Consider the following 14,184-nt stretch of genomic DNA (forward strand, 5'->3'; position numbering starts at 1 on the left):
ACAGTACATCACTTGAGGGATTTGACTTGCGATGTAATTTATTTACATCTAAAAGCAGAACACACAAGAAGAGCTTTCTACATCGCCATGTTCTGCATTAGTCCATATGAAGAGTAAAATGTACATTGCATTTAACGCATTAAAATATACATAGTATTACTCCAAACATTCTGCACATCCAGTAAGAGAAATATTTAAAGATTAAAACTACAGCGTCTATGTTTAAAATCGGCTGTATACAGACTTTTTTTTTCTTTTTGTTGAATTACGTATGTTTTCGTTTTTAGAAATGGTACATGAGCTCGCAAATATAGTTTTAAGTTGGGGGCAAAAACTTAACACACTTAATTTTTCCCCCAGTTATACATCGAAAAAAATAATACATAAAAAAAGTTCTTAGTTGGAGTACTGTTAAGTACGTGCGAAAGAGCCTGATACAAATGTAGTAGGATACCCATGATCTAAGTCAGATGTGTGTTAATTTAGATGTTAGTGAAAAATCCTAGTAGGAGTACAGTAAAGTATTTGTGTGTAATAGAGACTGATACAATTTTAGCAAAACACCCATGTTCTCCTTCATTGTGTACTAAGTAGAATGTTTGTTCAAAATTCTACTTGGAGTTAAACTGTCAGAATAAATCTTTTAAAAATTTGCTCAATTTTTAAAATTCCAAATCATTACTTGCCAAACATGCGAAACATTTTTGATAAATGTCACAAATATATATTACAAGCAATATAATAATTGTAAGCAAGAATTAAATGTTATAAAAGTTGTTTTAAGCACTTTAATAAAGTGTATGTACAGTAAGTGGATGTACCCCAGCCCACCTAGAATTTTTTTTTTAATGCCATATTGATGAAAATTGAAAGATAATTCCTCCTACCCTTCTCTGATCATTAATGGGCACATAACCCATAATCAGGAGGGGCACATATTTTTTTTTCTTCAAGTTCCTAGTGTTCAGACAGCCATCTTCAATCAACGTTAACATCTTATCTTTTGAAGTTCAATTTTTCTTTAATCAGATAGATTAACAGAATATTGCATTAATAATTGCTTGGATAAAAGTTCTTTTAAGTAGTGACTACATCGGTAGAAAAATTCTGTTCACAATTCTAGTAACGCTTTTGCACATCACTGGCAATAAAAAAATTCCCACCAGCTCACTGCGGAAGTTAAGTTATGAAAAATGATAACTGGAGCGTTTAATTGAGTGGGTCTGAATGTACGTGTAAGCCTGAATAGCCCTAATTCATATTCTTAGATGATTTAGTATATTAAGGAAACCCATGTAAACATTAAACATTTTCGAAAAATTAAGTGCCAAGTATTTTTTGCCATTTCAAATATACAGGGTGTTCCGTTTTAACCTGCAAGACCTTTATTTTCACAACCGTTAGTTAGATGTATACTTCCACTTGCAAAAATGTTCAAAATCAGATGCAGAGTTATGATATTGAAAGTTTGAAATAAAAATAAAAGTTAGCCAAAAAATACAAAATTTAACTTTTTGTGCGGGCCCAGGTCCCCTAACTTATATTCAGGGAAATAATCTCCTTTGGAAATCAGTTCAAACATTAAAAAAAAAAATGAAAGATATGAAACGCAGCGTTTTGTGACTTACATAACTTTTCACTCGCCGTCAATAACACATTTTGGGGAAAATATAGCAGTTAAAAAGTGTTTAAAATTATATGTGTGCATACAGTGTGGTTTTCAAATTGTTCGAGGTTTTGTAGTGTGTTTTTGTGAACCACGGCATAACGTTTACATTTATTTTTGATAAGCGAAGAAAAATATAAATACTTTGTTTTTCCTACTTTGACGACCTGTCATTTTTCTGAATGGGCGATAAGTTCAAATCTCGTCTTCTGCATAGTCCCTTAAAACTTTGAACTGGAATATCTCCTTGAGTTTTGGTCGCACAAATGTCAAGTTTTTTGTGTCAGTAATAGTTTTTAACGGAGATCATTTCTCTAAACATTAGTTAGGGGACCTAGGGCCCGTATAAAAAGTTAAATTTTGTATTTTTTAATTCATTTTTATTTTTACTTCAAACTTTCAATATCTTAACTCTGCATCTGATTCTGAACATTTTTGCAATTGGAAGTATACATCTAGGACTAACGGTGCCGAAACAAGAGGTCTTGCAGGTTAAAACGGACCACCCTGCAGAATTGAAAGACTCGGGGCAGAAAAGTGACAAGCCACAAGGAGTTACGTTTCGATCAAAATTTTCGTTTCTCTTAACTAAAACTGAAATAAACATGACAATGGATTATGTCGTTTTAATAAAAAAATATGTATGTTTTTTTTTCAGAATATAGAATGTATAATACCTTTGAATAATTCTACAAATAAGTTTATAAGTTGGAAGTTGGGCTACTGAAAAATTCTTATTATGTGGCACATCACATTATTGCCCCGAACCCTCCAATTTCAAAACGCAATCCTCACAAAAAATAAAATGCTAATGTTTTCTGGGACAAATATGTTTTCTGTTAGACAAGCAACAAAAATGCATTGGTATTTGGCATTGAGAACGACTTTTTGTCGGTAATTTAAAAAAGTCTTAGTTAAAAACATATTTCGCCATTGAATTTGAAACCAATACTATACCTTGGTAAAATCATCAGTAAATTCTTTACAAAGCAGAAATATTAAGACAATATAAACGGTAGTTTTATTGTGCTAATGGACCTAATAAAACTATTTTCAATATTTCCAAATAGTTAACGAAATTGACGAGCGGAGTTATATTAAATCAATACTTCACGACATATTTCACCATTGACGATGGGATGCATAAACGTCACTGAGGCATTCAGGTTGACTGAATTCAACACTTAGATTGCTATACGTTAGCATCAATGTCTTCCACAAATTCCTTGGAATTAAATCTCATGACAGATCGAAGATCATAATATATAACGAGTGACAAAATATGACTTACTCAAAATGCAACTAATTCATTACACTTTCACACATTGTATTTTTGCTATCAGACTTGAATTTTGAGAAAAATATTAAAATGTCTTTTCAAACCAGTAGAAACATTTGTAATAAAAAAATATTTTTTTTTAATATTTGTGTTTGGACATTAATTATGAATATTTGTTTACAGGTTCTATTAGCAATATCGATGATGGTACATATCGATGTCCAGATGGGTCATCTCCAACCATTAGACACAAGAGAATATCTGGAGTTCTTGGTGCGGCTTCGAGTGTGACGTCAATCCAAGTGGCAAACCTTCTTCGTCTTTTCAAAATACCCCAAGTAAGCATTTCTTAAATTAAACCAAGTCTTTTAAAATCTGTTCGCAAACTTAAAATAAATGTTTCTCTTGAAGCTGAGTTTTGTGATTGGTTAAAAACTACAAAAGCAATGCTGGTATTTTTACATTTATTGTTTTAGATGAATAGCAATGTATAGTTTTCTCTATCTTTAACGACACTCACTCTATTTAACAACTTTCTCTATTTAAAGAGGAATTTTCACGGTCCCGGAAACTCCACTAGTTTTAAAAGCATTTTATTTAAGGACGCATTCTACTTAAGGACGATTTTTTGTGGTCTCTTTAAAGTCGTTATATATAGAGCCAACTGTATTTCATGCTTGATTTAGTTGCTAGTGTATAGTGTGAAATTTTATTGTTACAAAATATTTTATACGCACAAATGAAAGTTGTATATTTAAGCTTTGTTTTGACTAATTATGCATTTAAAAAAAGTGTCCCTCGTATAACACGGTACTTGAATAACACGGTTTTAATATTACGCAGTACAAAATTTGTGATTATTGTAACACTTTTCTGTTATTATTCGATACAAAACTGGAAGTTAATATTACACGGTTTTGATATAACACGAATTTCAAAAGACAGAATTTCATTTTTATGCAACACACTGTTTAAAAAATGCATGATAATAACTCGAAAAATTATTTCCACTTTTTATTTTATGAAACTGATGCGAAAAATTTGTCTCTGGTTACAGACAAAATTACAATGGGACCATCTGGAAAAAGTATACCTTTTCAAACAAAAAATATATTTTTCAAATCGATTTGAAAAAATCAGAAAAGCATACATAAAAAACCGCAGACGAATTTATAACCTCCTTTGAAGTCGATTAAAAAATACTAAATCCAAAGAAATCTGCTGTCAGACACGTCATAGCTATTGAAGAATAGTGTGCAGTAATTTTACCTAATATGTGATGTGGCGCAGTGTCGTCTATTAAGGGTTTTGTGACATAAAACCTATCAGAATCAACCAACCAAACTAATAAGTTTTATCTCTAGAATTACGTTTCAATGCAATTATTTTCCTATTTTATATCTATTCGTTTATTTACATCAGTAATTTGTTAATTTGTTTTTAACCTTAAAACAACCTTAATATGCTAATGTTTTTTAACAAAACACATTCTTTTTTGAACTTTATTGTTAAAAAAGTGGCATGTCCCAAAAACACCATTATTTCCCATTTAAATTCAGAGCAACGAGAAAAATAAATTTTTTTAAGAAAAGACGGTGGTAAAAAAATCATATTTTAACTTACGTGGGATACTGGTTGAACGACTAATAAATTATTAATCTTTTATAAATTCAGTGTTTTGCACGTTAAATAATTCTACTTAATTTTTCCCGCATCACTTCACTTTCAAGTTAATTTACCGAGATACAAATCTATTACAACACAGTTCACTGGAGTCTTTATTGAACCATCTATAATCTTCCTCTCTTGATTATGTTTTAACACATTGTAGTGTCATTAACAAATTAGTTGTTGGTTACAAATACATTAATTACCTGTAACACCATGCATTAAACTGTTTCTAATCTAAACTCCTAAGTTGAGAACCAATTTATGTTTAAAAGATCACCTTGCTTGACGAGATATACGAAAAAGGGGTGAAAACGAAGTAGAAAAAAAAAAAGATTCGCGACAGTCCATGTCTCGAATTCACATAAGAAAAGGGTATTTTGGAATTTTAGTTTGTCGCTTGGATACCTTTGGTGATGTAAAAGAAATGGATTGGGTACAAGGACTACTTTTCTACTCCTTTCTTGGCTACGCGCATCTTTTGTTTATTTTCAGTAACATTATTGCAAAAAACCCTGCCCCCACTATTTGTTTCAGAAACATTTAATTGTTTAGGATGTTTGTAAAGAAACTTTCAATTTTCATCCAAATATTTTAATATGTTAAAAATGCAAACGTTTGCAATTTCAGTACAATTTTTGTTAACATTTTAGTTTAAAATGTTATTTTTCAGGAACCTTTTTCCTACTGTATTTAATTTTTAATTCCATTCCACTCGAATCTCTTCCATCAAGTATTTTTTTACTGTCGTGTTTAACCATCAAAAATTGATAACTAGCGGTGGAACGTCTTACTAAAATATTTGAAGTATATTTCTCCCTCTATCTAAATCTATATTCAATCTGAAACAACTTTTGCCGGCCCATGTGTTTTTCGATATTTTGCTGTGATTTCCATTAAAAAAATTATAAATATAAATCAGCTTGTGTTATCACAAAAGCCCGACAAAGCTGATGTCCACCAAGGGCAAACCCGAATTTAGTAGAGCCCCATATTCATTCAAAACTTGAATTTATGAATGAAAATTTTATCATTGGATACTTTTTGGATACTTTTCATCATTTGTTATTGCAAATTAAATATTAATTGTACAGTAATTGTTTGTATTTTTTGTTTAGTTCTAAAAATTCCCAAATGATGACGGTGTAACTTAATCAATCAATACACTGTTAAAAAAAATGTATTCAAAAATGAAACTCTGAATGTACTTTTTTTTTTTGAATACAATTGATTCAAAAATGAGTAAATGTGGCATCAAATACAAACATACGAGAAATACGAGTCATGAAATGAGTACATGTGTTTCTCAAAATTGAACCTTATTGATTCGGAGCTATATTAAGTAATGAAAGTATTTAAAAATGAGTAAATTTTCATTATTTTTGAATACCCATTTTTAACAGTGTACAACTCTAACATCGTTTGATATCTGCATTAAAAAAAATCCTAAACGTTACTGATTATGTCCGTAGAACGTTTTGGGATTTTACAGGTCTTTATCCACTTTCTGAGAAAATCTAATATCTTTGTTAAAATGTTTCCTGAAATGTATACTTATCACTGTTACGAAAAATATTTTTCGGCACCACTGTAAAGACTAACTGAGCGTATTTGATAAGTATATCGGTTTCAGCTCGATTACGCCCCCCCCCCCCGATAGACTAAGCTCCCAATGAGAGCGAACAAAAATTTCTGGATTCCATAGCTTTGCAAGAATTGCAGACTAGTTAGATTCGAGCTACTCGCTTGCAAGTCGGTCTTAGTTTTGGCAATGATTGCATTAATGCTTTAGGAGCTTTCTTGGAAAAACAGGAAGGTCCCAAGCCATTTAACCTACGTTAGTCTTCTCTGAAGGGGGCAGAGTCATGACTGGCTTTAACTGAGAAGACTACTGAATTCTTTGAACGGATTCCACGAAAATTTCTGACAGGTTACTGAATTTCAGCGGAAAAAGTTTCTTTTTTTTGGAGACATTTTTGATATCATTAATCCTTGCAAAGATACGGTCGCAACAGAAAATTGCAGTGGCAACTGCATCGTCAGGCATTGCTACTTCTTTTTTAGATGGTGAACAAACAGCACATTCAGCTTTGACATTGAAAACTAACAAATCACAATGCGTTGGAAAAAAAAACACAGAATGGCTGTGGTGTTTCAAAAGAGTGCAATTACAATTTGGTATAAATGTACTATAGCTCATGAGCAAAAGCATTCATTCGAAGCACATCATAGGAGTATGCAAGATTTGAAAGGCAAGTATAAACTTTTCAATGGTACTGTCTGGGGACTTCCCGCAGACATTAGCAGTTATTCCTATGAAATCAACGCATATTTAAAACAGTCGTTCTTATGACGAAATGTCAAGATACTGCGATTGACCATGAACATGTGAGTACAAATGCAAAATGATCCCTTCGCACAAGTATTTTCTAAGCAATTGCTTTATATTGGAAACCGTGAAATTAAAATATATCAAAATACACAACACTATAAATTGTCGGACAATTTTTACACTGCCGTGGAGACGAAAAGTGAACTAATTGAGAGTGAATTCCCGGTTTATTTATATATTTTTTTTATCATCATTGTTTCAGTATTCATGCTGTTTTGGCGGCAAGAAACGTTGATGCGGATGCAATTAACTTTTAGATACAACAGTTGTGGCCGGGTGCTTTGAAGTCTTTTAAGTCAATCGATACAACTGTTGATAAAAACAAATCTGTAAAATTTCCAACTGAATTATAAATTCTCTGGGTATACCAGGAATAACACCACGCAATCTATGTTTAAAAATTGGTTCCCCAATTATTCTTCTCCATTATTAAAACCCACCAAGATTTTGCAATGTTACACGTATAGTTATAAAGAAGATCACCGGAAATGCTCTCGAAGCAGCAATTTTGACGGAAAGTTTAATGGAGAAATCATCCTGCTGCCATATATTCCATTAATATTGTTGGAATATCTTCTACCATTTAGAAGGCTTCATTTTCTGAATCGCTTAGCTTTCGGGATAACTATAAATATATCTGAAGGGCAAACAATGTTTATTTGCGGTTTGGGCGTAGAAAGCACGTGTTTTTCCCTTGAGCAAACTATATGTACCCTTCCCGAAAGCCTTGGAGGAAAATTGAACAAGAAAACATACCTGAAAAATAATGAACGAAAACGTTTTCAGGTGAACCATCAAAAGAAAGAGACCATCAGAATGTAGACCTTGAAAAAGAAATGATATGCACGTGCCAGGCAAACATGCAGTTAAGACACGGCAGCAGCAGGAACCTGGATTTGTAAAAAAACGGAGTTGAAAAAACCTGGAGTTTAAAAAAACCCAGAGTTGAAAAAAACCCTGGAGAGGAAATAAAAATGATAATAAAAAATGATACTAAAAAAATTTTGAAAAAAAAAAAAATAGAACCGACTTCAAAATTGCTCTAAAAAGTGAAAAATAATTTTATTCTTTAAACACCATCGATAATACTTTTAAACATAATTTTTGAAGTTGGCGCAAAAACGATCGATAAAATCATTCACAACCATAACTCAACTACAAGTATAAATTTAACCACGTCTAGTTTCTTGACTACCACATGCATTACGCATTGATGACAGCATATTTGAGTAACGATATAAATGTTCCGTTCCTAAGTTTGGATGATTTTTTGATAAAAATATGAACAAAGCATGGTTACAATGGATTTTACTTTTTGTTTTTGCGCCAACTTCAAAAATTATGTTTAAAAGTATTATCGACGGTGTTTAAAGAATAAAATTATTTTTGACTTTTTAGAGCAATTTTGAAGTCGGTTCTATTTTTTTTTTCAAAATTTTTTTATTTCATTCTTTTTAGTGTAAATGTAGATATTTCAGTAAAAGTAAGAAGTTACCTAGTAAGAAGTGCGGCTCTATATCACTGTATTGCTTTAGAAAAGCCTTTATTCAAAATTATCATTACAATTACTATTAATGTTACAGTTATATGGCACCAAACTTTTATAACAATGAGTTTCATATTGTCGCGTAGATGAAGATAGCAAAGACAATGTGAAAGCCAAATTAAGCGAATACTCGTTAGTCTCAACTCGAGATCTTTATTCAGAACCACGAATGAACGTTACATCTCCTTATATACAACTTGAAAAGTGCCGGAACTTTCCAGACTTGAAAAGATACAGAAATTAATAGAACATTCGAGAAAATACGGGAAACAGTAGAAACGAAATTTTAGTAAAATTCACTTTGTCCTAGCCGGGATTTGAACCCGAGTCACTCGTGCGGGAGACGAGAATTCTACCACTGAGCCACCGTTATCCACGGATGAAAAGTGCGAACTTCGCTACAATATCATTTTAATCATTTAATAGGGAAATTTACTGTTTTTTGCCCATAACTTTTTTTCTAAAGAACAAATATGGTCAAACAAAGTAATGGGACCTAAGTTGAGCCATCCTCTATCCATTAAAAAAAGAATCATCAAAATTGGTTCACTAGGTGGGACGCTATGAGTGGACAAACAAAAAAAAAAACATACATACGGTATGAACTGATAACCGCCTCCTTTTTGAAGTCGGTTAAAAATAAAAACTGGATTGGAAATTACATCAGAAATTTTCAGGATAGATCCCAACAGACCTTCATAGCTTAGGTGGCCTTACTGCAATAACACAATTGCGCTATACTTCACTCTGCTGGGCAATTCCTTACTTTTCTAATGTAGCTTAAATAAAAAGATTGGGGAACTTTATTATAGTCTAAAGTACTTTTCAATAAATTAAGAGTTTTAAAGACAAAATCATTTATGTTGCAGATAGTTTTAATTCTATTGATTTCATTAATTAAGATGTTACGAAAAACTTTAAATATTAATATTTGAATTCCATGAAATTAAACGATTAACATGGAATTGAAAGGAAAGTCGTTTGTCAAAAAGATCAATATGAACGAATTGTCTAAAAGAGAAATATTAAGATCAAGGAAATCAGATTGTTTGATATTATCGTTGGTTTGAATAATTTCTAATTCAGAAGGAAGGATATTTTTGGAATCATTTAAAAATTTGTGATAATTGAAAATGATGAGGTCATCAACGTATCTGAAAGCCCTAGGAATGGAAAAGGTGATTTTTTTTTTCAAATTGGTGTAAGTTGGTTGGCTAAAAGAGAAGAGAGCTTGGATTCCTGCGGAATGCCTTTGAAGTACATTTTTGACAAACGACTTTCCTTTCAATTCTACGTTAATCGTTTGATTTCAAGGAATTCAAATATTTCTATTAAAGTTTTTCGTAACACCTTAATTAATAAAATCTATAGAATTAGTTTCTGAAGAGGTCGGTAGCGCACGAGTTAACATTGAAAGTTTAATTGTTTAGAAAGTGTAAAAAAGACAATACTAATGCCAACTTGTGCAAACAACCAACTCCGCCGCTCTTCAAAATCCTACATCCCAACCTCGTTTTCAAATCGTGTTGTCGAACCTTTGTCGGTTTTACATGTCTACTACTTCTTTAAGTTCTTGCATGTCTTGTTGAAATATTTTCAATTTGTTGTTATTTCGTTATTTTACACTTACTTCGTGCACGCCTGGAGGTGGAACACATGCATGTCACCAAATATTTAAAATACATTCAATGCTTTAGCCGCAATTATGCGCTGTAACTATTGATGAGATCCAGTTTGACTATTACTGGTACATGCGAAAGTTAACTCGATTAGCATTTAATGAGAAAAAAAAAAGATCAGGATGAGATATTATCAGTTTATGTTTAAAATAGTCACCTTTTTCCGAACAATAGGGCTTATCAAACTAAAATATTTGCAAGCTTTTTTTTGTTGTTGTTTTGTAATCTTCTATACAATTGCCCCAGGCTTTACGTTGAATTTAGCAGCATAAAGCCGTATTTTAGTCACAAGTGCGTACTCTCAAAAGGTTTAATATTAATGAGCAAAATGGATAAGTTAATCTAAAAGGAGAGAAGGAGAGATAAGCAAGCAGTTCTTGTCGGGAAGAATTTACCATGTCGCAAATGTCACTGCTACGAGGGGACCCCAAGATCCCTGACACCCGGAAGAAGATTCAGAAACGAATATGCTAAATGTGTTGTTTTGGGACAGATGAAGGGCTCCCAAAAATGGATTGCGACAGGCCCCCAAACCTGTAAATACGATACTAATTTTAGTCAAAATTTAAGTGACGAAACTTCTTTCAAAAGTTGGACCAAATGTTTTACATCTGATGTCTAAATGTCTTAGAATGACAATAAAGTCAAAGCTCACACCCAAAAGCCAATACTTGCAAGGGTTGCGGCAGACCTATATAGGGGGAAAATGACACACACATAGTGTTAGAGGATAGTGACTCTAACTTGTTTTCAACTTTGATATTTTGAATGTTCTTCAAGTCTCCAAAAGACACAAATAAACCCCCTCAAACCCAGAAACGATGGTCATTGGTATGATGGTTTTGTCTGGTATTCATTACAAATCTGCGCTGCTATGAAAAAAAATAATGATTTTAAACTCCCTTAGGCTTTTGCACGGTGCACTCATTTAAATGCAAATCTCAAAGTTTTCTAATTAATTGGTCCGTGAGTGTATAACAACTGCAGTTAAAATGAACTTTTCGAGAAAAAGAAATAAATTCTGAAAATAAAAATGATAGAAAGAAAATTGTTAAATAGTTGATATTACAAGTAAAAACGTAAAGATATCAGGTAATCAATCAAAACATTAGTGTTTATTGATTCCGTTTGAACTCTCTTCAAAGTTTCCATCAGCTGTTAGACGTTGGTTGACACAGCAAGTTATAGAGAGAGCTTTCAAAAGCAAGGTAGCATAGTAAGAAGTTTTCTGTAACATTAAACGGATAAATTGTTTCATCAAACAAAAATGGAAGAGCATATGGGACTAAAAATAAAATAAAATGAAGTGAACTGTGTTATGACAATTACGTATATCTCCTTTATCATTAAATTAACGTGGTAATAAACATCTTAAAGCTATGAATATATTACTCTCAGATATCTTAAAAGGAATAAGATTAAGGCATGTTTTACTGATTTCGCCCGTAAAAAGAAAAACTACTTCATACTGCTGCACTGCTTTGTACAGTTGAGAAAATGAATTGGACTGCATATTATTATTCTCTGGGAAATAAAACCAATTACTGGACTGTTTCGTTTATCATGCTAATCAAATAAGAAAACATTCCTATTTTGAACCAAATTACATGCTTTCAAGTCATTCAGGTCAGTTTCATTTAATTATGTCCTTTGAATGCATAATAATAATAATAATACCGTCAAAGAATTCAGATACAAGGAATGGAAATAATTTAATTATTCTTTTAATAAGATGTTCGATTTTTTGAAAAGATATTGCTTGGCGTAACTGTAGCAAAGCGTCCTCCATAGCTTTAGAATAAGAGAAAATGGCTGTAAATAGATTTTTTCCTCCGAAAATTCTTCTTGAAAATATTATGATATGAATGACTTTAGAAATGTTTGCGAATAACAATAGACAAATAAAGCGTTTATGTGTACATTCTTCGGAAGTGAATTGAAAAGGTTTATGTTCATAAGCTTTTATCTTCTTATCTGACGTCAGCTTATTTGAAATTGAATAGGTAATTTCAATTATTGACTCTATTTTCGCTATTCATTCAAAAATCGCTTTCTTAAGATGCAGATTAAATTTTCATTTTCAATAAAGAAATTGACAAATATTTGAACTTGTTTTATATTCGTATTTCCTTTTCATTTATTGCTCAAAATATTTTCTTTTTTAAACAAGTTTCCACTCCATGTTTTATTGATTTTTCAATTAAAAAGTCCTCATTTTCTAATTTGCCAGTTAAAAACTGTTCTAATCTTACTGAAAGTTCTTTTAAAGAAATAATCCCCATTGTTTTTCTAACCTGAAGATTGCAACAGTTAATATTGCCACCAAGCGTACTTATTTTTTCGGTATGTTTAAATAATTACTTAAGACTACTACCTCTGCCATGGTAAAAATATAAATGATCCTAAGTATTGTTGTCAGCATAAATGTTACATATTAGCAATCTTACTTTATCACTGTTTGGGCTTTAATTTTAAAGATAACAACAATGTCATTAAATTTAAAAATAGGAAAATTAAATATTATAATCAATTTTTTTCATACTCAAATTAAAAAAACAACAAAACTGTACAGGTTTTTCGATGTTACAAAGATTTTCTTTGTAATGCACCAATCATATTGGCATCACAACTGTAAGAAAATGAAGCAAAAATGGAATTGAAACAAAAAGTTCCGTCCAGAACTAAAAGAGCCTACTTTCCCGTATTCCAATATCGACTTTCAAGAATCTGATCAATATTCTCAAAAATAGAGATAATCGCAAATTAGTTCAAACAAAATTGTTTAATATTTAAGGCTGATATCAAGGAAGAAAATATGCCTAACTCATCTGAAGAAATAGATGCGTAAAAATAAATAAATAAATAAATAAATGAACAAATAAAATAGCAGAACTTTTTAAACAAAGCAGCTAATGTACTTTTTCCATTAAAAAATCTTTAACCGCTTTAAAAAAAAAACAAAGAATTAAATTTAATAAGTTCATTAAAATAGCTACATCATATTAAAACGTTTGGTTTTCCCCTGTGGCCAAAAAATAATTAATATACTTTCAAAATAAATTAAAAAAACAACAAAATGTCAACTTAAAGAAAAAATTTTTATTATGAGAAAAAAATAATAAAAATAAATAAATAAATGAATAAAAGACTCCCCGAATTTCTCCGCCAAATACTGAATACATAAACTAAAACTTTAGACTGAAAATAAAGACAAATCATCTCAACAATAATTATTTCAATGTAAAAACCAAGGCTGCGGGGTAGGAGTTGGAGTCAATCTCATTTTGGGACAAAAGAGTCAGCTTCGGGAGATCGAAGGTTTTTAATTCAAAGGCTTGGAGTTGGAATCGAACATTTTTCCTTAAAGTCCGCAACTGTGCCAATGTTTGTTGGGTCGGAGTTGGGCTTATTTCAGGTAAAGGAGTCGGAGTCGGAGTAAAATGTTTGAGAGTCAGAGTCAGCGTTTTTTCTTCCATGTATCTATTTTTGCCAAAGCTACGAATTCAGAGTCGAAGTCGGGGAGTCAGAGATCGACTAATTTTTAGGCACAGGAGTCGGAGTTGGAGTCAGGTTCCCCAAAGCTCTCGGAAACAGAGTCAAGAGTTGTTCGTCGAAAGATATTTACAACAAAATTTGTGTGAAGAAAATCCGCCTTAAGTTCGTAATCTATATTGATTTCCAGTTTTCCGTTTTCCCGTAGGCACTAATATTAAGGGATTTGATTTTTTGAACTGTTCAAAATTGAAAGAAAAATTGTTCAAATCATTGTCGAGATCTTTCCAACAAAAAAAAAATGTTCGAATTTGACTTTTCACGCAGAAGTTATTAGGAGAGGGGGGAGAAAGACAGACAGATCAACACACGAGCAGACCGACCCACATTTTTCCCCATCTCAATACCCTACTTTCCAATTTTTAATTTTTCAATATTTATTTAATTATTTTATTCATTTTT

General features: G+C 31.7%; 1 protein-coding gene across 1 annotated transcript in view; it reads left to right on the plus strand.

Moving 5' to 3' along the window:
• The window catches only part of LOC129217200 (metabotropic glutamate receptor 6-like), an 81,123-nt gene that overhangs the window by 26,453 nt on the left and 40,486 nt on the right, over positions 1-14,184 (plus strand). The window contains exon 3 of the mRNA XM_054851470.1: positions 3,129-3,283. Within this exon, the coding sequence (XP_054707445.1) occupies positions 3,129-3,283 (155 nt within the window). The remainder of the gene's footprint in view (positions 1-3,128; positions 3,284-14,184) is intronic.

The sequence above is a fragment of the Uloborus diversus genome, chromosome 1, assembly GCF_026930045.1.
Source record: "Uloborus diversus isolate 005 chromosome 1, Udiv.v.3.1, whole genome shotgun sequence".
Classification (NCBI taxonomy): Eukaryota; Metazoa; Arthropoda; class Arachnida; order Araneae; family Uloboridae; genus Uloborus; species Uloborus diversus.